The 25048-nt window shown below is 35.4% G+C and overlaps 5 protein-coding genes and 1 pseudogene across 10 annotated transcripts; 2 read left to right on the top strand and 4 right to left on the bottom strand.

Moving 5' to 3' along the window:
* The first annotated feature begins 8321 nt into the window (after window positions 1-8321).
* LOC104781560 (WAT1-related protein At3g56620-like) lies at window positions 8322-10552 on the top strand. 2 transcript variants are annotated; one of them, XM_010506267.2, is made up of 7 exons: window positions 8322-8682; window positions 8758-8820; window positions 8902-9018; window positions 9157-9385; window positions 9602-9760; window positions 9874-10025; window positions 10125-10552. In XM_010506267.2, exons 1-7 carry the CDS (start codon window positions 8495-8497, stop codon window positions 10348-10350), a joined length of 1134 nt encoding a protein of 377 aa, XP_010504569.2. In that variant the 5' UTR covers window positions 8322-8494; the 3' UTR covers window positions 10351-10552. The 2 variants fall into 2 exon arrangements, with proteins under 2 accessions (XP_010504569.2, XP_087366772.1); XM_087510646.1 differs by lacking the exon at window positions 8758-8820 and having other exon boundaries at window positions 8370-8682.
* Window positions 10553-11063: 511 nt separating this feature from the next.
* Window positions 11064-11572, top strand: LOC104781559 (uncharacterized). The gene has a single exon (XM_010506266.2). The coding sequence runs from the start codon at window positions 11071-11073 to the stop codon at window positions 11434-11436; it is 366 nt and encodes a 121-aa protein (XP_010504568.2). The 5' UTR covers window positions 11064-11070; the 3' UTR covers window positions 11437-11572.
* A 428-nt stretch (window positions 11573-12000) lies between these two features.
* On the bottom strand, window positions 12001-14774 carry LOC104781558 (phosphatidylinositol 4-kinase gamma 8 pseudogene; annotated as a pseudogene). Its single transcript, XR_015597098.1, has 3 exons — window positions 14405-14774; window positions 14193-14239; window positions 12001-14097 (listed from the first exon to the last, which is right to left on the bottom strand). The product of XR_015597098.1 is annotated as a phosphatidylinositol 4-kinase gamma 8 pseudogene (transcript).
* Window positions 14775-14952: 178 nt separating this feature from the next.
* LOC104781555 (uncharacterized) lies at window positions 14953-18363 on the bottom strand. The gene is made up of 5 exons (XM_010506263.3): window positions 17626-18363; window positions 16674-16786; window positions 16208-16579; window positions 15439-16117; window positions 14953-15350 (listed from the first exon to the last, which is right to left on the bottom strand). The coding sequence occupies exons 1-5, from the start codon at window positions 17873-17875 to the stop codon at window positions 15271-15273; spliced, it is 1494 nt and encodes a 497-aa protein (XP_010504565.1). The 5' UTR covers window positions 17876-18363; the 3' UTR covers window positions 14953-15270.
* A 253-nt stretch (window positions 18364-18616) lies between these two features.
* On the bottom strand, window positions 18617-21761 carry LOC104781553 (E3 ubiquitin-protein ligase RZF1). Of its 3 annotated transcripts, XM_087510649.1 has the most exons (4): window positions 21509-21650; window positions 20881-20899; window positions 19652-20776; window positions 19374-19520 (listed from the first exon to the last, which is right to left on the bottom strand). In XM_087510649.1, the coding sequence occupies exon 3, from the start codon at window positions 20650-20652 to the stop codon at window positions 19654-19656; it is 999 nt and encodes a 332-aa protein (XP_087366775.1). In that variant the 5' UTR covers window positions 20653-20776; window positions 20881-20899; window positions 21509-21650; the 3' UTR covers window positions 19374-19520; window positions 19652-19653. The 3 variants fall into 3 exon arrangements, with proteins under 3 accessions (XP_087366774.1, XP_087366775.1, XP_087366776.1); XM_087510648.1 differs by lacking the exon at window positions 19374-19520 and adding an exon at window positions 18617-18991 and having other exon boundaries at window positions 19652-20899; window positions 21509-21761; XM_087510650.1 differs by lacking the exon at window positions 20881-20899 and having other exon boundaries at window positions 21509-21737.
* Window positions 21762-21940: 179 nt separating this feature from the next.
* LOC104781554 (ribosomal lysine N-methyltransferase 3) lies at window positions 21941-24753 on the bottom strand. 2 transcript variants are annotated; one of them, XM_010506261.3, is made up of 5 exons: window positions 24613-24753; window positions 24151-24523; window positions 23852-24048; window positions 22863-23163; window positions 21941-22772 (listed from the first exon to the last, which is right to left on the bottom strand). In XM_010506261.3, exons 1-5 carry the CDS (start codon window positions 24741-24743, stop codon window positions 22086-22088), a joined length of 1689 nt encoding a protein of 562 aa, XP_010504563.3. In that variant the 5' UTR covers window positions 24744-24753; the 3' UTR covers window positions 21941-22085. The 2 variants fall into 2 exon arrangements, with proteins under 2 accessions (XP_010504563.3, XP_019100368.2); XM_019244823.2 differs by having other exon boundaries at window positions 24151-24526; window positions 24613-24718.
* Window positions 24754-25048: the final 295 nt, after the last annotated feature.

The raw sequence follows: 25048 nt of genomic DNA, 5'->3' as shown, positions 1-25048 counted from the left end.
CTCACAATTGTGGGTTTCTTTAGGGCCCAAAATCGTCGGTTTATTGGGTTACAAGTCCATATAACTTACACCCAAGCAAAGCAAATAAGCCATACAAATTTTGTGTTCTTTTATGACATCAAAACCGTTGTCGTTTTGGAATTAGACCTTAAAAAATCATACGAACTAGATTTTAACCCGCGTTACACCACAAACCTATTTTTTAAATATTATTTAAATTATTTCAAATTTAGATTGTATGTTGTGGTGTTTTTTTTGACTATTTCTATAATTTTTTTTATCAATTTTGTATTTTTGTGTTTGTTTTAATATATTTTGGTTAATATTTACATTTTATAATTTTAGGTGGATTGTAATTTTTTGTGTTTGGTACCGGTTAGGATTGACGTAACAACTCTCCTTAATTCATTAGATATAAAATATTTTAGTACACTAACCCGTAAAAAAGGTTATTAAGAGAACCTAGATCTTTGAGAGAAGAAGGTGGAAATAGAGCAGCCAAACAAAACCTCACCGTACACAACTCACCACATGTTATGCTACGTTCAAAGTAAAATCCTCGGAAAAATTACTACCCAGCTGAAAAATGTTGGATTGTAATTTGTTGTGTCTGGTACTGGTTAGGATTTGCATAACAACTCTTTTTAATTCATTTGATATAAAATATTTTAGTAGATTAACCCGTAAAAAACTATATAATCATCTTTATGCAAATTCTAACCCGTTTAATAGACTAAAATATTTTAATAAACTAACCCGTAAAAATTGTAAATATCATTGAATATGATGATTTACCGGTGTTATAAATACCATATTAAAATATTTAAAATTTATATGATTGTAGATCAGTCAATCCAAATTCGTCCCACCGTATCAGTCCAGTGATATTTAACACTTTTTAGAAAAATAGAGATTTTATTAAACTAATAGTATTAAAAAAAAAGATTGAATTTCTTTACCAAAATATTGAAAGAAAGTGAACACAAAATTTGGTTAACAGGTTTTCGAATGAAGAATCTACGTTTTCTGTGGATTCATAATAATAATCTTAATTTAAAAACTAATGAGTCTACACTATAATTTTTCAAAAAACAAAATTTGATTTACAGGATTTGGAATGAAAAAGCTACTTTTTGTGGATTCATTATAATAAATTGAATTAAAAACTAATGACGTAAACTGTAAATTTTTTTATCATTGAACTGGCCCATATTTTTTTTTGATCCGCCCATGTATACTTATATAATTCGTAATAAAAAAAGTAGAATCATATCTAAATATATATGTTTGTTGAAATTTGACCTTTGATGAAACTTTTCATTGTTACAATTTTTATTGTAACTTACCTACTTGAGTCTAAACACAATTGGCACACGTCCACCTCTAAACTCAATTACAAAATTGGAGTATAATCGAAAGTACAAACTACAAAAATTTGGGCTTAACCATATTAAAGTCCTACGTAACTTGGTTTCATGCCCACTTAGCTTTGACTCTTGTCATCGTTGACCTCAACTGTTTAACTTCTTCGTCTTCTTTATCCAGTGATTCAGTGAAGGATCACCAAACACTTCTTGTAAAACAAATAATTAAAGAACAAACGTATTAAGGGTACAAATTAATCCTTGATATAAAGAATAAAAGAACCAAACTTGATGACCATGAGCTTCTCGAATACTACTCACATCCTGGAGACTCACAATAAAGAAATCAGGAAACCGTGAATTACTATTACAACGAAAAAAAGGTTATTAAGAGAACCTAGATCTTTGAGGGAAGAAGGTGGAAATAGAGCAGCCTAACAAAAGCCTCACCGAACACAACTCACCACATGTTATGCTACGTTCAAAGTAAAATCGTTGGAAAAAATTACTACCCAGCTGGAAAAAATTACTACAGCTTGAGAGTGTGCATATCGTTATTTTATAAACATGATATTTATAGAGTCTATTGGTAAGTGTGATATGAAATCGCTAAAAAAGTTGGTGAGCAAGAAAAAGATCTTTGCAAACTATACAATTACGAATAGAAAGGAAAATAGTTTCTATCATAATCAATAGAAATCTGACCGATATTGGATTATTTGATTGCAAGCACAATAAATCGTTATTATTTCTATGAACACGCAAACTATAGCATGAAGGTAAGGAATATTCCTTAAATTAAGATTTGAATAAGCTTTTGTTGATTAATATTTGCATCCTTTATCCTGGTCGGAGGAGCAATTACCAAAACGAGGATGATACTTCAGTAGATGATACCTAAAGGGCATTATTTGAATGTTAGTGCGGGTACATGTGAAGAAATGATCAAAAGAGCTGTATTTGCCACAGATTGGGAGTTCCTATCGTAATGCATGACTACTTAACAGGGGGATTCACCGGAAATACCCTGTCATCCCTACCTATTACTGCTCAGAAGAACAGTAACGAGGTATCTCTTTTGATTGATTTTTTTAATAAAATCAGATATACATATAATTCTGAAATTTATGATATACTATGTAGGATATAGTATATACGTACAAAATCGAGTCGGGTTAAAGAATACCCTCTTTCTAGTCTTTTCGTTTTTTTAGAAAAAACAAGAAAAACGCTTTTAGTTCAGTTCGGTAGACTCCGAGGGCGCCATATTCTAGGAGTCCAAACTAATTTATGGTAATCAAGAGGAATATAACAGATTTTAGGCTATTAAATAGGATTCATATTACTTTTTAAAAGATTACATTTACTACTGAAAAATATACTATTTCTTAAACAGAAAAACTTCAAATGCCATAATACACTTTGATAATTAGTTTCGATTTTGATTTCCATATTTAACTTATTATTTTTTATGCAATTTTCTAAAGACTAACTTTGCAAATTATTATAATTTAAAAGGCATAACTTAAAATATACTTCAAAAATGTTAATATAGATGTTACCTTAAACTTAACTCATATAGAATACATGTTAAAAATTCAAAGATGAATTAGTTTTGCCGTGAACAAAGATGCGAACGCTCTTTTATATATGAATCAAATAAACTAAAACAAATCTAGCTACTTTGGTTCGATGGTTGGACAAAATAAATCTATTGATTCTGATCAATCCTATAATTAAGTTTGCCTGTCATTCATCTTTTATAACTCTACTGTACCAAAAGATATATACTCAGTTCAATTATTTGAAAGATAAGCAGGACAAGATTGCCCAAATTATTGGACATTTCTTTTGTCAAAAAATTATTGTGCACTTACAAAAGAGTCATAGATGTTTATGCTATTCTCAGATATATATGTTTTTTTTTTTTTAAAAAGGATTCTTTGACCAAAAAACTTTAACTTTATATAATTTCCTTGTGAGCTCTTTTTCTTTTTGATCGATCAGCTGCAGTAGTAAAGAGATTGATGTTACGTACGTACAGCCACGAAATGGACTAATTGGTTTCCATAATACATTCGTTTACGAAGAATTGGGGTTTTTTTTGCTTTTGATCATGGATCAAGTGTTTTCTTGACACACGCATGAATCTTTCTATTCAATCATCTCATAACCTTTACGTTACATGTCAATTTTTTAACACATCCATTAGATATTTTCATTAGATTCATATGTAGATAATTCCAACATCAGAAGTAAAGTTGACGACGATCCATATCTCATAACTTATCATCTGTAAAGAGAAGTACTACTATCTTTGATCTATCATCGAGTTTGAGACTTGTTTCTTATGTTTGTTTTAAAGCCCGGTGGTACAAAAATGTTTTGACCACTAGACATATATATGTTTTCTGAATATCCGATTATCAAAAGTAGAGATATAAATGTATGGGAGATGAGATAGTATACTAGAACTTGTCATGGATACAAACAAATATCAAAGATCCGACATATCTACGATTCCTTTTCTTTCAAAAGATTAATACTATTATACTATGAAAAGATCATGGAGAAAAAGCGCGTGAACATACACCTTTTTCTATAATATGGGAATGTGTTTGCTACCGAAACGTTACAAAAATTTAAAAAAATTAAAGTTAGAAGTTGTTATATGTCTTCAATTAAAAGAAAAAAAAAAATAAGAGAGAAGAAACAAGAAGCATGATTTTTTCGTCACGGGAAAGAGCAAAGACGACGAGAAAAGAAGGGTGCACCGTGCACCGTTGTTACTTTGCTTGAAAAGAAAAGTAGAGAAACCAAAACTTTTGATGATATAAAATTATAAATGCTTATGAATATGATCTATGATTGATCTACGATTCTACGTGCGTTGTATTAGTTTGTATCAGTCAAACTTCATAATTTATAAAAGCAGGTCTCTTTTTGAACACTTTTGTAAAACCAATTAACGAGCTTGTTTCTTTTTGCTTTCTATTTTTAGTGAAAAGAAATTTTATATATGGTAATAAAAGTTAGAAAAAAATATCTTGTTTGATCTTAATCTGTGACCATCAAATCATATCAATAGTTCGTGTTACGATATTTGAACAGCTTCCTAGCTAAACTAATTGTATTTAGAATGGTCATTCATTACAAGAATACAAGATCGGTAGCTTTCTTATTGGTTTTATTCGGATATCCAACAAAAAACAACCAAAAAAATTGGAGTGTATCAGTCAATTTCACTTTGGTTAATTTTAATTACAAACGATCTAATACAGAAATTAAAACATTGAATAGATATATGGAATAAATTAGCTTTACAATTGAAAAGTTATTACTTGGAACGGATTCAAGCTCAAGTTAAATCATATATACTAAAAGAAATTAGCATGCAAATGCGCTATATATACGTTGCCATTTATGTGGAGGTATATATGGAACAAGTTAGTTTGAATGCTCTTAAAATTTAGCCATGCATTACATGTAATATTTCGAAGGTATATATGGAACAAGTTAGTTTGAATGCTCTTATAATTTAGCCATGCATTACATGTATAATTTCGAATCAAGAAATAATTATGTAACGTGAACGTCCAACATTGTGAACCTTCTTTTGCTTGAATGAATCATTTCCTACGACTGTTAATTAATATCTTTTAGCGGAGGAAGAGACAAACAAAAGAGAGTTGTAGAAGTAATAGAGAGGCCCATCTCGCTTTTCCTAATCCCATAATTTTATAGCGTCTTCTCTTCACTTACGCACTCCAAAGCTTTGGCCGGTGGAATCTAAACTTTATTTTATGTTTCTCTTCATCTATTCCTCATATCTTTTTGTTTTCTCTTTTGCAAGCCTTTACAGAACCTTAAAACGGGAAAATCGTGTTAACAGAATTGATATTCTATAAAAATATAATATGAAAGAGGGAGAATGCAAACCAGTAACAAGAGAATGATGGGAGATATTCACTTATGGGTATCTCATTTCTCTTCCATTGCATGTTCTCAATCATGTGGGGAGAGAGAGGTCAACCATGTGGCGGACATCCTTGCAAAACAAGCAAGTATACTCATTTATTCCTCAATCCTATTAATTTCCTCTTATATGTATAACTTATGCTCAATTATGTTAACATTTTGGAAATGAAATGAACTAAGCAGAAGTTATACTAAAAGAAATAAAACTTAAGAATCGAAAATATTGAAATAAAATTAGTAAAATGCTTGTTCCCAAAAAGAAATAACCAAAAAAAAAAGAAAGTAAAATGCTAAAAAAGTCAATGATAAAAGATACTTAAAAATGAAATATATGTACATGTTATGTGTGAGCTTATATATATGTGTTAATTTCAACCACGAAGCCATTAAAAAAAAAAAATCAGTCGAAAATGTGAGTGGGTAGAGAAATGAATTTGCAAATGCTGGAATATGATTAGATGCCCATTTGGATTTGTTTGCCTCTTTGTTTCCATTTCTCTTTGTTACCAAAAATCGCACCCACATTCTTCATCCCACTTTATCCTTCTTGTCTATCTAATTTTTCTATTAATCAAATCAATTATCCTAGTTTTATAATCGAGGATTTAGCATCTTCATAATATAAACTAGATTTGGATCCGTACTAAGCACAGATTAAAATACATTTCATTATTTTTAAAACATTATATATGTAATTGTTTATAATATTATTTGGATGCAACTCATGCAAACAATTTTTATGGTAAATATTATTCATGGAATGTAACTCTATTATGTAAGTCTTATATTGTTAATTTTAACCCATGCTAGAGTATATAAAATTATTAACATGTGCTAGAGTGTGTCCAGCAGCTTCTGTGCTAGAGTATATAAAAATTTAACATGTGCTATAGTATGTAAGTCTTAAAATTATAATATATATATATAAAAAATCAATCTGTGCTCTAGCACGAGTCCTAATTTTTATTAAACGTTGTGGTTTATCAATAAAATCTGTGGAAAGTAAATTTGTAATATTGTGTTTAAAGATCTTTGGAAACAACTTGATATAAGACAAAAATCTTCCGAAAATACAGTTTGGAATATACATGATTTTATTTGTTACCATTAATATATCAATTATAAATTTGGAATATCCCCAATTAAGGTTGCACCCAATATTTAGGTGTAACCATTAATATATAAATTAATCTATAACCTATCTATAACCTATTTGTAACCATTTGTAACCATTTATTAAAAATATAAAGTCTACAAAAACTATGTTGTGTCCTTCCCTTTTATTAAAAAGAGGATACCCAGGGGCGGATCCACCTTAATCGAGGATGGTGCATGTGCACCATATGAAATTTATAAATTTAAGAATTTACATACAAATTCTTAAGGTTAAACTGGTCTAATGGTAAGACTGCACCATATTAGAAAATGAGGTCTTGGGTTCGACACCCTCTATGTTCCACCTTGCACCTGGTGTCAAATTTGGCTAGATCGCCACTGGAAATACCCATGTTTTATTCCCATGGGTCACCTCATCTCGTGTGTCACTTAATATATAGTTTATGAATTTATGCATGTGATCTATATGAATTTGGAAGCATAAAATCCAAAATCTTAAGCCAGAGAATATATATTCGAATCGATATCATATCAAAGCATTTTAAACAGTTACGTCGATTAATGCAAATCATAAATAAATAAATAATTTACCATGCATGGATGGCCTCTCGATTGATTCTTATATAAATATTTACTGGTAAATCAAAAATGATTTGAGGAGATGAGTTTCGCAAAAATCTTCCCTAACTTTGTCAAGTATCCAATATGGTCTCACATAAAGTGACGTTAATGCATATTCTAGAGAAGGTAATGGATCATGCCCAACTTGACAAAGTATTTACAAAAATAATGAAGCGATTGCAACATTAACGAAGCACCCCAATTTTATATATATATATATATATATATATATAAATAAAAACATATCACAATAAATTAATCACTGAGATTTGCTCTGATCTTTTTATTCAATACACAGTTTCATCAATTTATTTTCTATTTTGTATTAAAAGAAGTGTCTTTTTAATTAATTAATATACGTATTGTGGAACAAAAGTTTATAGCCGGGTTTTGTGCGGATTAGCATCTATACAGACACTACGCATAAGATCAAACATCTACTCCTCGTATAGTTCTACTTATAGGTTTTCATAATAAGTTGAACTAGAGCAAATGGATTAAGACAATTAAGTTGTGACTTTAAAAAAAAAAAATACAAATTAAGAGATTATTTCGCCATAAGTACACTTATGTTTCTGTTTTGCATAGTATCAAATCAGCATTAATATTTTACAGGCGAGGACATATATCAATTATATAAAGCATCCTGCGTACCTATGGATATGGTATGGTTACTACTGCTCCCACACAAAAACACCAAAATCCACTCTCCTAAAAGTCCTAATTACAAACATTATTTCATATTCGGGTTCCACAAACAACGTAAGCCTAGGTCCCACTTTATTTCTGCTGCCACTTGTAATTCACTCCGTCCACTTGTGTTGTGTGTTGTGGTTTCGTGTTTTTTTTTTTCCTAATCCGTCACACTCATTAATATGATAGAATTGGGTAGGAGATTGATTGTGTGTTCACTGATTGATCATTTACGTATGAATTTTTTGTTTCCTTCCATTTTCATCGGTTTAGCGTTCACTTTTGATCATGTATATTTCAATGAACCGTATGTCAAAAATTAAAAATGTTATACGCACTTACTAATTACTATAAATTAGTAGTAATGTAAATTGTTGTTATCCACATGACCACATGGTCCACATTTGATCTAAATTAGGTGCAAAGCCGAAAGAAAAAAAAATGAAGAGAATTCTAACGGAATAATAAATGCCAACGTCATTAAAAAGAAAAAGAAAGAAATAATTAATTAATTCTTATTAGAAAGAAAAAAAAAACAAAAGTGCATTCGAACTCATCCGAATATGATATGCTCTATATAAATACAGAGAACCTCTCACCAATTTGTTCGTAGGAAGAGCACAAACCTCCACAAGCACAAGTGGTTGTTTCCTTCTCCGTTCCTGTATTCCTTTCTCTTATATATAAAAGGGTTTGTGTGTAAAGAGATAAACTTATTTGATATGGGGTTAAATATGTCGGAATCAGCCAAACCATACTTTGCTATGGTATGTCTTCAATTCGGATACGCCGGTATGAACCTCGTGACTAAGGTTGTGCTCGACCGCGGCATGAGCCATTACGTCCTTGTGGCTTATCGTAACGCCTTTGCCACGGCTGCTATGGCACCTTTTGCTCTTCTCTCCGAGAGGTAACATATATACACTATATAAATAAAAGTCACCGGATACAAACATTTGAATTATGATTATTTGGGGTTTTGTAGAAAAGTGAGGCCGAAGATGACATTTCCAATATTCATGCAGATTTTTGTTCTATCTCTTCTTGGGTTAGTCTTTAAACTTTGGTTTATTTTTCAAAAAGCATTAGCTTGATATATGTGTATATTAATTTGTGGATTTAACAACAGGCCTTTGATTGATCAAAACTTATACTACGCCGGTCTCAAACTTACTTCACCAACTTTTGCCGGCGCCGTCACCAATATCGTGCCTGCTTTGACCTTTATCATTTCCATAATTTGCAGGTACCTAAATTTAAAAACACAAATTTTATAATTAGTTATATATAACAGTCGCAAATACATTAAATAGGTTTAATATATACAATATGGCACGTTGATGATGATGTGTGATTTAATTATTTTGGTGAAATAACAAAAAAGGATGGACAAGGTGGAGATGAGAAAAGTAAGATTCCAAGCAAAAGTGGTGGGGACATTAGTGATAGTGGTTGGAGCCTTGTTGACGATTTTGTTCAAAACTCCTCTGTTCAACTTTCTCCGATCTCACCTCACCGGCGAAGTTTCTTCGTCGGCCGGTGAGGACTACCTCAAAGCCACTGTCTTCCTCCTCATCGCCTCGTTTTCTTGGGCTTCCTTTTTTGTTCTTCAGGTACTTAATTAGATCTCTCGTGACGGATGACACATACAGAAATTGAAAAGAAAGAAAAAATGTCTAAATTAAATTCTCTTTGTCGTAAGAAAATATTTTAGATTAATTACATCGTAATTTTTTACCTTACTCATCTTTGATTATTGATCATATAATATATATCTAAAAAGACAATCTTCTAACGAATTAGGACAATATTATTCATTATTTCTTTAGGCGGCTACGTTGAAGAGATACTCATCTCACCTTTCATTATCGACGATGGTGTGTTTCATGGGCACGTTACAGTCCACAGCCTTAACGTTTGTGATGGTGCCAAACCTTTCTGCATGGAACATTGGCTTTGACATGAACCTTCTCGCCTCTGTTTACGCGGTTCGTCCTTTCCTGACTAAGACTAACTATATAATAACTTGTGTTGATTATATATGGAACTAGAATACTTATAATGTTGGTGTACATGTGGAATATGTATACTTTTGTTACAGGGCATAATATCGTCTAGCATAGCATGCTACGTTCAAGGAATGATGACGATGCAAAAGAGCGTTGTCTTTGTCACTGCTTTTAACCCTCTTGTTGTCATCATCGGATCCATCATTGGCTTCCTCATCCTCAGCCAGAATTTATATCTCGGCGGGTAAGCAACCTCTCGGTTTTGACCCAATTAGGTCATATGGTTCTGACTAATCATCATGTTTCTAAACTAACCATTTTTATTTAACTTTTAAAATTTTAGGGTTCTTGGAATGGCGACTTTATTGGTGGGAGTTTGCGCGGTCCTATGGGGAAAAGAAGGGGATGAAGAAGAGAACATTGATGAGGAGAAAATTCTAGAAATTGTCAAGTGTTGTAACGGCTGTGAAATCAAGGTTCTCTCGATGATGCCAAGAATCGATGAGGAAGTAGAAGACGTTGAAATGCAATCTCCTGGGAAAGCTAAGGTGGCGGTGGGCTTCTCGTAGCCTCGTGTGTAAAAACAAATGTTCACGAGCTTAATTAGATCTTTTGAAGTCTCTTTTTCTTTTATTTTTTAGATAGATGAGCAACTTTTTCTTTGTTCTATATCATTGCTCCAACTTTTTTCTTGTTTTTTTTTTTTAAGTTTTTTTGTTCTATAATCTTCATTAGAAGGGTAATTATTATTAAAATGACTGTTCCAAATCACTTTGAGCATTGACCAAAATATCCGCTAATCAATTTAACCTTTGTAATATAGTCTGACAATGCGCATTTTTGTATCCTTTGTAAAAAAACTCAGAATCATATCTACTCTTACTTATGTAATAAGATCAAAATAGTTATATCCAATATTTATTGGAACTTTTACAATAACTTTATTCACAAAACACCTTCGCCAAGGCTCCATTAAGAAGCCGTCACATGATGGGTTTTGTAGATAGTCCACTGTAATTCAATGTGTTACTTCTTGCTTTAAAACGGAATAAACGTAGGCATTTGCAATTAATTAACTGCAAATTTGCAAATCTTTTTTTTTTTTTTTTTGATCAAACTCATAACTACAAGTAAACGCCTCATTAATCACACACACAATTAATCTAAAGGAAACATAATTTTAACCAATAAATTCTCAAAATTGTTACAACTATCTTTCCTATAGTATAAATCCCCGGAATTTGGAAAGAAGAAGCAATTGAACAATTCACAATACAATACATTACATCATGGCCATCAACACAACTACCGTCACCAAATCCATGGCTGCAGCCTTCTTCACAATCATCGCCATGGCTGCGTTGACATCTGCAACCACCGGCTTAGTTCAGCCTCCTGAATCAGACCACTTAGTTAACAAATGTATGGCTAAGATATCTTCAAGGTGCGCGATGTATGTCACAGCAGAAATGTATAACCATGGTCCGCTGAAACAAAACGGATGTTGTCTAGAAGTTTATCACATGGGACGTATTTGTCTCCACATCATGACAAAGCATGTCATTGAGACACTTATTCCCAAGGTTAAAGGTCACAAGCAAAAAGACTCTCTCGAGAAAAGCACACAAATATGGTATCTTTGTGTTCCGGTTTAATTTTGCCATCTTCAATATCTTGATTTCATTTTCATTAATGGAAAAACATGAATGGGGATTTCAAAATAAATCCAAACTAAGGCTTATATTAGTAGATTAATGGTATACCAATGATTTGTTGTTTTTATTTATAACAAAAAATTTATGTATTTTAGGCTTATATTCAATCAATTGAAATAAAGTTGGGCCTTTATCTCTATAGAGAATATAAAAAAGCTCTTCCGTTTTCTCCAATAATATGTCTTGGCAAGTAGGGCTCAAATTTGCAATTCACATATGCCAGATAGAACTGTAACACTGATCTGAACAAACGTATAGAAGCACCTCTCGTTTATCATGATCTTTCCATTGTCACACACTCGCACTCCTCGAAAAGGCTCGATCGATCTTTCCGTTGACCTTTTAGGTCACTTGACATGCAAGGAATGATTATAAATAGAACGGGTGAGTGGTGTGACACATGTTATTTTTTATAGTATAGTAAAACGGCAAGATTTTTATTTTTCCTCTAACCAGAAATAAAACGACACGCTGTACTCGTTTGAGAGCGTTTAAAACGACACGTTCCGTCCAAATTATGTATTTTAGTATTTTACTAGATTTCAACAAGAACTTACATAAAATCACTTGAGAATTGAGATCAGTACCTCAGTTACATTAATCTTTCTCTTGTAGCTATTTATGCTACTTAGTGTTTTAGCAATATATATATATATAGTGATACAAATAAAGAAACCAGAAAGAAGAAGCTAACAATTAATTTTAGATTGGACGGCCTTAGCTTGCTCGTCTCATTTTCCATTTGCTTCTATGTATCTTAATCTTGCGAGGTGTCATCTCTCCTTTTTTTTTTAAAGAGAATATATTGTTTCTTCAGAATTTGCAGGAAGATCCTAATCTTGGTTTTGGTCCTTTGCTTGTTGAACCTTCAAGTGCTTCAGGCAAAAGCATCCGGAAACTATGCAAGAACATCTCCCATTCATCTGCACTCATGTCCCCAAAATAAACACCTTCTTTCTCGTCGTGATTCACACAGACCGGGTGGCTCTTGCTCCTCAAGATACTCCTATCTCTCCTGTCCTCTTCTCTGTTCGTGTCATTTGCAATATTGGCCAGTACTTTATCATATGTAGTAATCCACTGGTTTGGTGGACACCGCATGAGAGCAGATAGATTTGCAGCAATGGATGGAACTCTTGTGAATAAAGGCACATGTAACATATCTGGAAGCTCTTTGCACTCAAATTCATCGTCAAACTGAAAAATTCCACACTCAAGCTCTGCTTCTACTTCATTGCATTCACTAGTATAATCATCATCATCGTCAGTTCCACAACTCACGCTTTCTTTTGCTTTGTTGCAAAGAATCTCCAACACACTAGAACTCTCTTCCCCTCTGCAGATGTCCCGAGTCATCTTCTCGCCTATCTCTGCAAGGCAAAGCCCTGCAGCAGCAGCTTGTTTCAAGAATATGGTGCAGACGATAATAACCCGCAAGGAAGACTCTTGCATAGAGCCTACTAGCTCGGTTCTCAAAAGCTCTGCGTCTTTGAAAGGGTCTAAATTTGATATATACTGAAGCTCAGTGTCGGTGAATGGAACCGAAGCTTGAGGCCAGTTAAGCCATTCGAAATAAGGATCTTCAAGGCGTTCAGGTAGGCAAAGACCATGATGTATAGGCACGAGCTCTGCCGCTCCAACTCTGTTACAACAAGTACTCTCATCTTGGTCTTGTAGCTTTTTCACTAACATGTTCCCAGCGTGTCTGTCAAGGTTCAAGACTCTCACATCAAGTATACCAATCCTATGGACCGATGCAACCGTAAAGCTTCCTGATCCAAGCTCTCCAGCATCAAAATCATGACCCACAAATCGTTGCAAAGAGGCAACTTTATTGGCGGCCTGATCACTATCACTGACATGGAAGGGAACATGCGAGATTCTGACCAATGCCGTTGGCGGAACCCCGGAAAAGCCTTGATGGTCTAAAAGGTAAGCAGCCAATTCCCGGATTCCTGTTTCACCAACACGTATTGACCGTTTCACACCTAGTTGTCCGAGCATCAAACCTCCAGATCCTCCTTTAGGATTGTTGAAAGCTAAGGGCTCTTCATCAACTGGCTTTGCAACTGCAATGCTGCGACCATTTTCGGTTTGCAAGAGATAAGCACCTCCTAAACCACTTGGTAAAAGCAAAGGCTGAGCTCCAGAAACCATAGCTATGGTTACTTCAGCTACAAGGGCGCGTATAGTGGGGACTCTTTGACCACCGAGAATCTCAACGCGCGGAGCAGCAGAAGAGCCATCTAGATTATTACTGGATATGGAGAAGCATGGAGTAGAGATGCTTCGGTGGTCCAAGGAGTGTGAGTGAGTACTGGTTTGTTCAGTGTTGAAATCAAGAAAGTTAAAGTCGAGGTTGGTTAAAGATTGGAGTCTGCATCTTTGTGAAGATCGGCTAAACTGCGGGTACCGTTCGGTTAGTGGACCGAGAGCCACGGCCATACAGTTCATGCCAAAACCGTTTATTGGCTCAGAATTAATGGTGGCAACTCTTCTATGAATTCGTCAATCATTTAAAAAGACAAATCACCACCAGGAAAACAAGCAAACCGGATTGATACAGAGCGATAAGATGGTGTTTTTTGAATCCATCAGCACCTGCAAATTTTTTTGTTACTTTTAGTTACATGATCACATAAGAAACTGTTGTTTCAAAATATGTAAGTCTACGGAACGCGAATGGGAGAGGAAACCTTATAATTAATCCCTCACTCCTCCAATTGTAAATCGCCACAAGTTTCTGAAAGTTCAAAGCAACATCCTCGTTTACATTCACATAACATTATGATTAAGAGAGCCCTAAATCAAGAGAAATTGCTTGAAGAACAAGTCATTAAATCTGGAAAAGTCTTTGATATGAATTTACCAGAAATGGATAAAAGGAAGAAGAAGAATTTGAACGTACCCTGAATACAAGTGAAGGAGGCATCCAGGGAAAAACGAAGAAAGATTGAACAAATAGGGGAGCGTCAGAGAACCGATACCGTCACCGGAACCGGAATTTTTTTTTGTTTTTTGTTTTTTTTTTCTGGGACTCCCCTTCCCAGACTTCTTTCTCCTTATTTTTTTATTACAAAATTAGGTTTTTTTTTTCTCTTTCTTTGATTATCTTTCCTCCTAAATTGCTATAAATGTTTGTTCTTCTTATCTACGATTCTGAAATTTCCCGCTTTCGTAGGAGAGAAAACCATAATGAAATTTGCCAATAATAGACAAAACTCTGTTTCTATTGAGATAAAACTCTGTTTTGTTACTAAATAATGCAACTGTTGTTTGTCAATCATAGGAGATTCAGTTTTAGCAGAATCTGAACTCTTTAAAGACGTTAATTGGATGATGCTCTAAGAGAACTAAAGAATCCTTACAAGCTACGACGATAGAAACCTAGCGATTCTATTTTGGACAGGGAACAAGAAAAGGCAAAAAAAGTCTTGTGGACATATAATATGCTTCTTCATGAAACAAGATTACTCTATATACAAATTAAAAACATAAATGTTTTTTATATATATTATGTTATTTTACTTCTCGGATGTAAGGTGCAAGACACACTTTTGTGTTGCAAACCTCAACATCTCTCTTTTACAAAAAACCTCTCTTCATTTTTCATACATACATTTTTTTTTTCTTTCCCTTGTGTTGTTCCTTTATACAATTACCTTGATTGATGTTGTGACCGGAGGAGTTGTGCTTTTCTGAACTGCTGCTACTTTTTACAGCTTGATCGTTAAAAGCAGCTTCTTCCGGCGTTTTTTTTTTTTTGTTTTTATTTTACAGACAGATGATAACAACGGCTACTACTACAAGGAGCGATGATGCCTTTTTGAAGGTTGGACCAATGCTCGCCGAAGCTGTTTCAGATTTTTGAGATGTTTTTAGTTGAATAGAATCAACAACAAATCCATGGATGCAGATATTGAGAACAGAGAAAGGACTTACATGGAGTTGGAGCAGGTGAGAGAGTTTGTTCTCTGGTTGGTTCTGATTCTGGGCTGCTTTTTGATGGAGGTGGGATATGAGTAAATACAACGTGGGGAAGTGGACTAGATACTGGGATGACATGATGACGTGGCGGGGTAGGGTTTGGTGCTGGTGGGTGTGGGTGTTGCTGTGGCTGAGACCGGTGTGGTGCAGGCGTTGGTGGTGCAGTATGATGGTTCAGAGCATTGTTTCCTTTTGGTCTCCTCTGCTCATAAGGGCAAGGCGGCTTTCCCGGGGGTAAAGGTGAGTGTTTGTGTTTGGTTGGTGCTGATGCAGGTGCAAGGCCTTTAGTCGGAGGTGATGGTGAAGGTTCTGGAGCAAGTTCATGATGGTGGTAATGATGATGATGGGGATGAGGATGATGGTGGTGGTGTTCGTGGGTTTCAGGCTGTGGAGAAGGGGAAGGGGATGATGATCTGGCGGGTGAGTGTGGTAAGATCGAGGAAAGACGGACTTGCTTAACTTTACCAAATACGGTGTGGTTTAGGCCCAGATTTTTGGAATGGGAGCCAGTGATTGTTTGAGCAAGTTGCTTCAACCTCGAAGAAGAACCAAATGTGAGCAGAACAGAGGAATGAACTATTGTAGGCGGCGCTACTGTTGAACCTCTGGAATTTGACAAAGTTATGTACAAGTTCTGCAATTTAACAGGAGAGGATGGATTTTAAGATTTCCAATTCATTAGCAATAAGACAGATCTTGATCTTGTGAATTAGAACTGTCATACCTCATAGGGAGCCAGATTAATACCCTTCTTCAGCTGGCTAGTGAGTTCCTCAAAGTTTGTTTGAATTTGGTAAATCGAAAAGTTCAATGTGAAGTTGAAGAGAAGTTGCGCCTTCTGCAGGGGAAATATAGGCTGGGGAGGGATCACAGTGATACCTCCAGGGAATTTTAGCACTTCAAAAAAGAATGGTTCCCCAAACAAGGATTCAGTCAGGCGGAAAGACAACTGCTTTTGAACAAGAGTTTCAAAAGCTGCCTTGATCAGACTCTCAATTTCAGCAGGTATCTTAGAATGCTCCTTCTCAGGATCAATGGCAAAAATAACCATTGTTCTGTTAAGATCGCCCAAGCGTTCAAGTGCTAATACCACAACCTGGGTCAAAGAAAGTAAACAGTAAGTTACAGAATGATCAACATGGAAATTATGAAATCCATAGCAAAGTGAGATAAGGATGGTGAGTAGTTACTTTGGTCATGGGAAAGCTTATTTCATCGGTGATATCGTTCTCAAGCTGCAACAAATTGTCTTCCATGAACGAAACTGGTTTTCCAACATCAAAACTCGCCACTATTCGGTGATCTGCAAAAGAAACAAACACCAAAAAGCGACATTATTGCTCCATCATGAAACAATTTCCATAATATAAGCAAAAACATCCTTGGCAGCCCAATCAAGTGGCAGCAACAAGATTAGATTTCGAAACCAAATCAGAATCACTGGAAACCACAGCTACCTCACACACAAAACTATGCACCAACTAGTCCAAGTTCCTTAATCGATTCTACCAACCAGCTTTGAGAGAATATTTATGTATATGTAACAAAACGAGTAATGAAGAAAAAAAAAGATTTTGGTGAACTTTACTAAGCATAATTAGAAAACAGATCACTTGCATAAAAGAAATACAAATTCATGCTAAAGCAAGCTAAAGTTGAATACAAACATTCCGAAACATATTTAGAAACGTTACCTTTCAGGTAGTCTTGAATCAATAAAGGTGCTTAAAAGACTAAATATGGTGTTCATGTACTTAAAAAAAAAAAAAAAAATACACATCGAAATTGAAATTCACAGTTTTTTACATCAGAATTGATATAAAGAAAGGCTTAAAATAGCAGTTTTTCTAAGTCCAAGTCAATTGAAAGTCCTACATCATCTTCCTCAAAAGAATTGAAAGCAAATCCATTAAAAATATTAAGCAGAGGTTTATTATTCTAAGCTTTGTGACAGCTCATTGAATTAGTTTCTGCGCTACTACAATATTTCCCCATGTGAATTCCAGAAATTAAAAAAAAAAAAAAAAATCAACCACAACGAATCAGAAACCCTAGATCTGAAACCACAAATCACATCAAGCTAGATTAGCGAGAGCCTCTACGGAATCATGTTATTGAAAAAGAATCGAGGATTATTAATACCTTTAAACCGTGGATCGAGATCTAGATCACCTCGATCTGCTAAACCGAGGAATGGAGGTAACCAAAACAAGGCGGAGAGAAACACAGCAGCGGAGAAAGCAAGAATCAAAACGCATCTGAGACTAAAGTATCTAGAGATCCGAACGCAGCAGCAACAACATGAGTTTATTCCTCCTCCGTTATTATTCCTAGCCGTAGCAGCTCCGTCGCTCACAGGAAGATTCTGCTCTTCGTCAGTATTCTTCCCCATAACAACAACAATAACACATAGACAGCAGAGAAACAAACAGATTCATTCACGGGAAAAATCCAAATCCAAATCCAAATCCAAAAGCAAAGCTGTTCCGATCAGTTCCAGATTCTGCCGCAGCCATCAAAGGGGAAGGAGGGGGGGGGGGGGGAATAGGAAAAATCAGAAGAACAAATTCGAATATGCTCTAAAAGCAAGCAACAGAAACGGTTTCAAGTGGGAATGGAAAGAAAAATGTAGGGATGAGGGGAGACGGAGAGACGAAGGGAAGAGAAAGGAGTGAAGTAGCTTTCTCTGCAAATATGACAATAAGGCTTCTCTTTTTTTATTTTTTTCTTTTGTGGGAAGAGTAAAAATGTGTATTTGTGCTGCTTTGCTTTTATCTTTTTTTTTTTTTTTTTTTTTTTTTTGTTTCTACATATAAAAAGATTTGTTTAGTAATTTATATGTACAGAGCAGTTGCACTAGTGGATGTGTGAGCTCGTGTCAGTTTGAATTTCGAATTTTTATTTCTATATTATTATTCTTCTTTTAGGCAAGAAAAGAATAAAATAAAATTAAAAAATAAGATTGATGGAGTGGATACATTGTTTGGGCTAATTACAGATATGATAATAATAATAAGATTAAAGGTATGCAACACACATATCACATATGAAAATGATTCTACACAACATCACATTTATGAAAGCAAACTAATGTAAACTCCCAACTATTCTGAGTGTTTTAATTAAGAAAACGTAATCAAATACACTTACTATATTATGTCTAACAAGAAAACAAATACACTATCAAGGTATTTAAGAGAGACAATTTATGGTGATGTAGAATTGTGAGAGTAACTTGTTGAGAAGACAAGTAGTTGTGAAACTTGTATCACGGAAGAAGAGACAACACAAAAAATAAAACTTATAGGTCAAACACTTTTGTCACTTTTCGTCTACGGCAGAAATCTTGTGGGTCTTTTTAAAGCTCCCCCCCCCCCCCCCCCCCCCCTCTCTCTCTTCGTCGGTGACATGAATTTTTATTACTTCTGAGCTCCCCCTTGTTTTTTTAATTTCACGATATTTATCATACTACCTTCAACTGTGATGTGTCTAATTAATGCTCTTCTTTCTTTTCAAAAAAAAAAAAAATTATTAAAATAAATAAATAAATAAATCGGAATCGACTATTCGTAGGTTCGCATATTCGTCATGGCCAACGATAGGTTTCGTAAGTATATCTTTAGCACAAGAAATTTTAATGGTACGTCACTGAACTAACACAATTTGGTTATCTAACTATCACTTTCGTCTTTAAACTAAAGACACAATCTATTATATTTATAGATGAGATGAGAGATTCTAGAATGGTCAAGCTTTGTTAGCACATCATACTTCTCAGGTTCTTGGTATGTCAGCTTTTTTACTTACGAAATGTTGAAGTAAAACAAACGTAAATCAAGAATGAACTATATTAATAATAACAACAACAAAAAAAAAAGACAGATCGAAGGTTGGTTGGCCGCCAGCCGAAACATACACAAGTCTCTATATAATAAAAATTATTTAATGCAAATTCAATAACAAGCTAACATGTGTGTGTGAGATACACACTATCCAAACTCAAAGTTGATAAACCGTAAAACACAGAAACAGAAGATCTACAGTAAACAAATGAAAAAAGTAAGAGAACGAGAGAAAGAAACATGACAAAGCAAAAAAAAAAAAAAAAAGATACAAAGACCAAAGTGAAACAGAAGATGCTTAAAAGGAGTCAAAGAGTTAGACTAACCTTTAGTAGTCAAAAGGCCATCCACTGTAACCCATATGGGACTGTTGTTGATGATGTTGATGCTGATGTTGATGTTGTTGCTGTTGCTGCTGGTGATGATGATGATAGTGCCCTTCTTCTGCAGTCGCTGTGTTGTTTGTGTCTCTACGGTTTTGACCCGAGCTTGAGCTAGACGAGCGGAATGGCCAGAGGTTAGAGAAAATATTCCTTCTTCTGTTGTTTTCTCTTCCACTGGTGCTTCTGTTCTGACTACTCTGTGTGCTCGAAGAAGATCCTCTTGATGGTAACTCTTTACGGCAGACTGGGCATGAGTTATGCTGAACCAGCCACGGGACAATGCAGTCAGAATGATAGATGTGGTTACACGGCATCTGTTTTGCTTCTGCTTTCAGTTCAAACTCGTCCTTGCAAACCGGGCAGTGAGAGTCTGATGACTTGAGATGCTTCTGTGTGATCTTGATGGTTGGCAATGCATCAATTGATGATTTTGGTGCTGGTGGTGGGCCTCGATGATGAGTTCCCGATGAAAGCTGTTCGATCAGTTCTTCAAGACCAGGTCCGAAGAAATAGTCTCCAGCGTTGGTGCCACGTGTGATACCAATTCCAGGTGCTGCACCATTGACAAAAGCTTCAACTGAATGATTATTATTATCTCCACCAGCCAATCTAAAGGGAGCTTGACCACCAAAGATTAATAGAGGAGCTAAGTTTGAAAAACTTTCAGAACCCGCAGAGCCACCAAGTCTTCCGGTGATTTCTCGTTCATAGCTTCTTTCAGCTAAGCGGGTTCTCATAAAGGCAGAGAAAGCTTCCATGAGATCAAAGGTTGGATCACGGTCAACATCCCTGTGAGCTCTTAGCATATCAAAGGGACTACTCGGTCCAAGATCGATTTCCTCAACAAAACCTCCTCCACAATATGAACAAACAGCATCTCGAGCTCGAAGCCAAACAGCACGCTGACATCTGTGACACCAATGAGTATTACGAACACTTGACATCCTCTTCCTCTTCTTCTATCACAATCTCCTTGTGCAGAGTTACAAAACCAGTAAAAACAAAGTCCTTGTGCTTGAATAGCTTGAAAGATTAATTTTCCAGTCAGTCAGGTACTAGTTAATTAGCCTGCAAAATCCGGTAGGGAGAACTGATCACCAACTCCTGCTAACTTTTTTGCTAAGTTGGTAAACCAAAGAGGGTTTGGCCATATCCCAACTTTCCAAGCTTACCTCAGAGCTTTACTCCATACTACAAGATCCAAGTGTAACCACAAGTCATAACATAATTCAGCAAATAAAGACCAAATTTTACAACAAATTGTTTCCCTCAACAACAGACCCTTTTTATTCCCAGGTTAGAACATTAACGCAGCTCACTACTACTAATCACTACAATCCTCAAAACCAATTGAAAAAAAATGACCAAGCACTCCAAGAACTCAGAACATCTATGAATCAACCACATTTGAGCCATACCGTGATCTCGCAATGAAAGAGAAAATCTAACTAAAAAACAATGAAGGAAAGTACAATGCAAACGATCTACACTAGAGATAAACCAAACACGTCTTTCGTACGGACAAAATCAACCAAAACAAGATCTATCAAAAACCAGATCACGACGCTTCACGAAAACGAAATCAACAAATCCAATCCCAAAAAAATAGAGACAGAGCAAAATCACAAAAGTATCCGAGAGAGAGAGAGAGAGAGATGATCTAAAAAGCACAACCTTAACGGAGAAGTTTTTAAGCAAATCTGATCCAAGGATCCAAATCTAACAAGAAAAGCTAAACTCAAGAATTGGACAACCTTGTTAATTTAAAGAAGAGCTAAAGAAACTCAATCAGTTACATACCTATTCACATAGATCCAAAGGAAGACGAAGAAAAACTTAAAAGAAGCTGTAATGAGAATTAGATTCCGGAGGGAAGAAGACGAAAAGAAAAGAGAGCTATCCAGGAAGAAGAATCTCTCCGTTACACTCTATTGAGAGTTATTGACTGTAAAACAAAAACAAAAAAAAATTTACAGGAAAGAAGAAAAAAAAAAAGCTTAGCTTTAGTCCCTTGGTGAAACAACGACATAAAAATAAAGCACTTGTCTTTGTCTCTGTGTTATTATTCTGAAAGACTAATATCCCACGTGCCACGTGTCTGGTACTATCAAACTACCCTCTAGCTTTCTCCGTATTTACAGTTTCTACCTGTCTGACACTCCGCCGGCTTTTTGTCACGCTTTCTTTGCTTCCGTCTGAAGATTGCTCAATATCAGTCACGATATACACCCCTTTATATTATTTGCTTTTTCATCTTATAAATTTTCTATAAATAGAGTTTAAAAAAAAAAAAAAATCAAATATGCTCAAATTCATTGTGAGTAGACAAAAATTCAAAAAATTGAAAATAGGAAACTCAACGAATAAGGCTGTGTTGCTAGGATTCTGAAACCATCTTCTTGCGGCGCTTTCGGCCGGATAACTCATTGGCCTTTGTACGGACGTAGCTCCTGACCTGCTTCAGAATCCTCCTCTCACTCACACGCAACACAAGCGAATGATATAGTCTCCTGTCTTTAGGAAGACAACAAGCTTTGAGTCCAGCAATGTCATCTTCCAAAGAAGTCGATGATCCGTATAGGCTCTCTCGCTTATCCACAATAGTAAGAAGAGCTTCACAAACACCGTGTGTGAGAAGAACATCGTTTTCACTTTCTCCAAGCTTGAACTTGTGTTTCCCAATTGTTAACTCATAAGGAGAAGAGGGAGAAGATACTCTTCCTTCTTTTGAGAGACTTGCTTTTGTTGATATAGCTAAATCCAGTTTATTGTATGCGTCGTCTGGTAAGAGCAGTATGTAGAGTAGGATCAGGAGCTCGGTTTGGGGTTCTCCGGTTGAAGAAACTTCAAAGTATTCAGAGTTTTGGCTCTCGCATCCTGTGTAACCTAGTTTTCTCCACAGGGCGAGTCTAGCTCGAGTGTACCGGCTTGTGAATGAGGATGAGCTCCATTCCGTTACTAATTCTAGATCTATGTTTACTATGTCGTAGGGATTATCAGGCTCTGTAAATCCGTACCTGTGGAGTAACGCAGCGTTACCCATCAAACCGTATGTGTTGAATACCTACACAGAGATAGTGGCATCAATACAAATGAAATATGATTCCAAAAGACTCGACTATTAGTAATACACAACCCAAAACAAAAAGCATACCTCAGCTCCAGCTGCAACATCCTTCACCATAATCATTTTTAAACCGGATGCATCATCTTGCAACATTGCAGAGTTCTCTTCTTCTTCTTCTTCTTCGTTGGCTTCGTCGTCAGTGTTTTCACCAGGAACTTCCTCAAAAGATTGGTCAGGCGAGGAAGAACTTTTACTGGAAGGCTCGTCTCCATCGGTGGCCTCATTTACAGCATCACCATTGTCAGATTCATCAGCTTCAGTATCGGATTCACTGTGAGATGATTCAGCAGTAAAATGAACGTCTTCTGCCCCAGTTTTATGATTGAAGCTGCAATATGGAATTAACAGGCAAGATTTAGAAGAGTGGACAATGAGTAATAAATCATCAAGTTTTTGTTTAACAAAAACCAACTTCTAAGGATCAGTTTTCCCACATGCAAAAGACTCAAAACGGAAAAGCATAATTGCAAGTATATAACACAGATGCTGCAATCATGAATCAGGCTGTGAAAAAAAATCAGCACATTAATTGCTATAAATATATAGATTGTCTGCAATCATTGACAGGACTTAGAACAGTCTCGGTCTAAATCTAATCGAAGTGATTGAACCTAACGAGATGGCGAGACCCTTAAAGTCTACACAGAGAAAATCTCTACAGGACAACATAAGTAAGCAAATGTTGGTCAGATAAATAGGCAACTTGGCCGGTATACAAGATGCAATTATACCCACAAGTCTGGAAGGTGAATAGAGAAATGAAGACAAGTCAATATGACTAAATGGTAGGCTAACCATAAACTGAGTAGCTAACTATAAGTCTACATCCTGAAACATACAACCTTAAACAAACATATGAAACATCATCAACGAGCTTAAAATTGATGCAAAGCTGATAGAGCAAAAAAAAGACTGATACAGGAAAGCATTTCTATGGTATTTTGCTTGGCCTCAACTCCAACAAGTTTCTTAGAATAATTAGTAATCAAAAAATATATGTGAGGTAATAAACTTACAGATCTGCAAGAGGAACCATCCCGGATCCATGGTAATCATCAATCTGGAAAGACCGTGAAGCAATTAGACTCTTAGCCGCAAGATACTCTTTAATCCCAAAGGAATCAGGATCCACCTTCTGAGGCAGTGAAGAGGTAAGTGGCAAAATGTTTTCTTCCCAATCCTCACATATAAGAACATGATCTTCCTTCACCACCTGCCTACAAAAAAAATTCACACTGATGAGTAGTGACTTCAACTCAATCCCCAAGAATCCATAATTAAACAACAATGGTATTTCAAAATTAGGATAAGAAACCTTGTGAAGCTCAGTTCCAGATAAGAGAGAATCCAAGTCTTGAAGAGACCAAACTAGAGGCAAATCCTCTTGACTAGGAAGAATCTGAAGGTAACCAGCCCAAGGTGATTCTTCACCTAAGCTTCTCTCGTACATGAGAGCTACAGAGAGACCTAAACTTCCATCTAAACCAGCGGATTTGATAATCTCACGAGCTCCACTCGTTTTGATTGTGAGACAAGCAGGTTTCGAGATATTGGCGACAACGTCTCCTTCTTTCAGATCGCAGGATGCTCTCACGGAGACACCATCGTTTTCGTCGTCTACAAGGTTGAGAGCGTCGCTGCAATCAACTCCGTTAGCTTTCATCCATCTCTTGAATCCTCTTAACCTCCTGCTAACAATCAGAGAGAGAGAGAGATATAAATATTAATTAAACAAAACTGATAGGTCCTGAGAGGATTGAGAGAGAAAAAAAAAAACCTTGTGGCCATGATTGATTGGTGATCTCTAATGAACTCGCCGGAGGGGAACAAAATCAACGTCCGGTAAGATAGACAACAACGACGGCGGTTGATGAATGAGAAAGGGTTTATGATGTTACTGTAAAACATACAAAGTGTGTTGACGAAAATACCCTTCCATCTTTTTTTTTTGGGGGCAAATTTGATATTAAATAAAGGGAACCTATAAGTAATTTGGTTAGAAAAACTTCTGATAATTGATATATTTGTAAACTTGTAGTTAGGTTAGAAATTTCTTACATCCAACTTGATATAAAGAAAATTATTTAAAGAGTTTTACATACATCCAACTTTGAAGACAAGTTATTAATTTAGTGGAGAGAATATAATAAGCATAATGTGTAATATATATATATATGTATATATATATATATATATATATATTTCCTAAAACA

The sequence above is a fragment of the Camelina sativa genome, chromosome 4 (genome assembly GCF_030686135.1).
Source record: "Camelina sativa cultivar CO46 ecotype springtype chromosome 4, ASM3068613v1".
NCBI classification, from domain to species: domain Eukaryota; kingdom Viridiplantae; phylum Streptophyta; class Magnoliopsida; order Brassicales; family Brassicaceae; genus Camelina; species Camelina sativa.
Note: the sequence above shows the minus strand (reverse complement) of the source record. Positions and strands in the feature narration are given on the sequence as shown.

Excerpts from the sequence above, each read along its gene's own strand:
- LOC104781560 (XM_010506267.2), top strand. The coding sequence starts at position 8,495 with ATGGGGTTAAATATGTCGGAATCAGCCAAACCATACTTTGCTATGGTA. Across the intron at positions 9,019-9,156 it reads ATCATTTCCATAATTTGCAG|GATGGACAAGGTGGAGATGA; the intron begins GTACCTAAATTT and ends ATAACAAAAAAG. Across the intron at positions 9,761-9,873 it reads TTCTCGCCTCTGTTTACGCG|GGCATAATATCGTCTAGCAT; the intron begins GTTCGTCCTTTC and ends CTTTTGTTACAG.
- LOC104781559 (XM_010506266.2), top strand. The coding sequence starts at position 11,071 with ATGGCCATCAACACAACTACCGTCACCAAATCCATGGCTGCAGCCTTC.
- LOC104781555 (XM_010506263.3), bottom strand. The coding sequence starts at position 17,875 with ATGGGGAAGAATACTGACGAAGAGCAGAATCTTCCTGTGAGCGACGGA. Across the intron at positions 16,118-16,207 it reads TTAATCTGGCTCCCTATGAG|AACTTGTACATAACTTTGTC; the intron begins GTATGACAGTTC and ends GTTAAATTGCAG. Across the intron at positions 15,351-15,438 it reads CTCACCTGCTCCAACTCCAT|CTTCGGCGAGCATTGGTCCA; the intron begins GTAAGTCCTTTC and ends AATCTGAAACAG.
- LOC104781553 (XM_087510648.1), bottom strand. The coding sequence starts at position 20,652 with ATGTCAAGTGTTCGTAATACTCATTGGTGTCACAGATGTCAGCGTGCT.
- LOC104781554 (XM_010506261.3), bottom strand. The coding sequence starts at position 24,743 with ATGTTTTACAGTAACATCATAAACCCTTTCTCATTCATCAACCGCCGT. Across the intron at positions 24,524-24,612 it reads CAATCAATCATGGCCACAAG|GAGGTTAAGAGGATTCAAGA; the intron begins GTTTTTTTTTTT and ends GATTGTTAGCAG. Across the intron at positions 24,049-24,150 it reads CTGGAACTGAGCTTCACAAG|GTGGTGAAGGAAGATCATGT; the intron begins GTTTCTTATCCT and ends TTTTGTAGGCAG.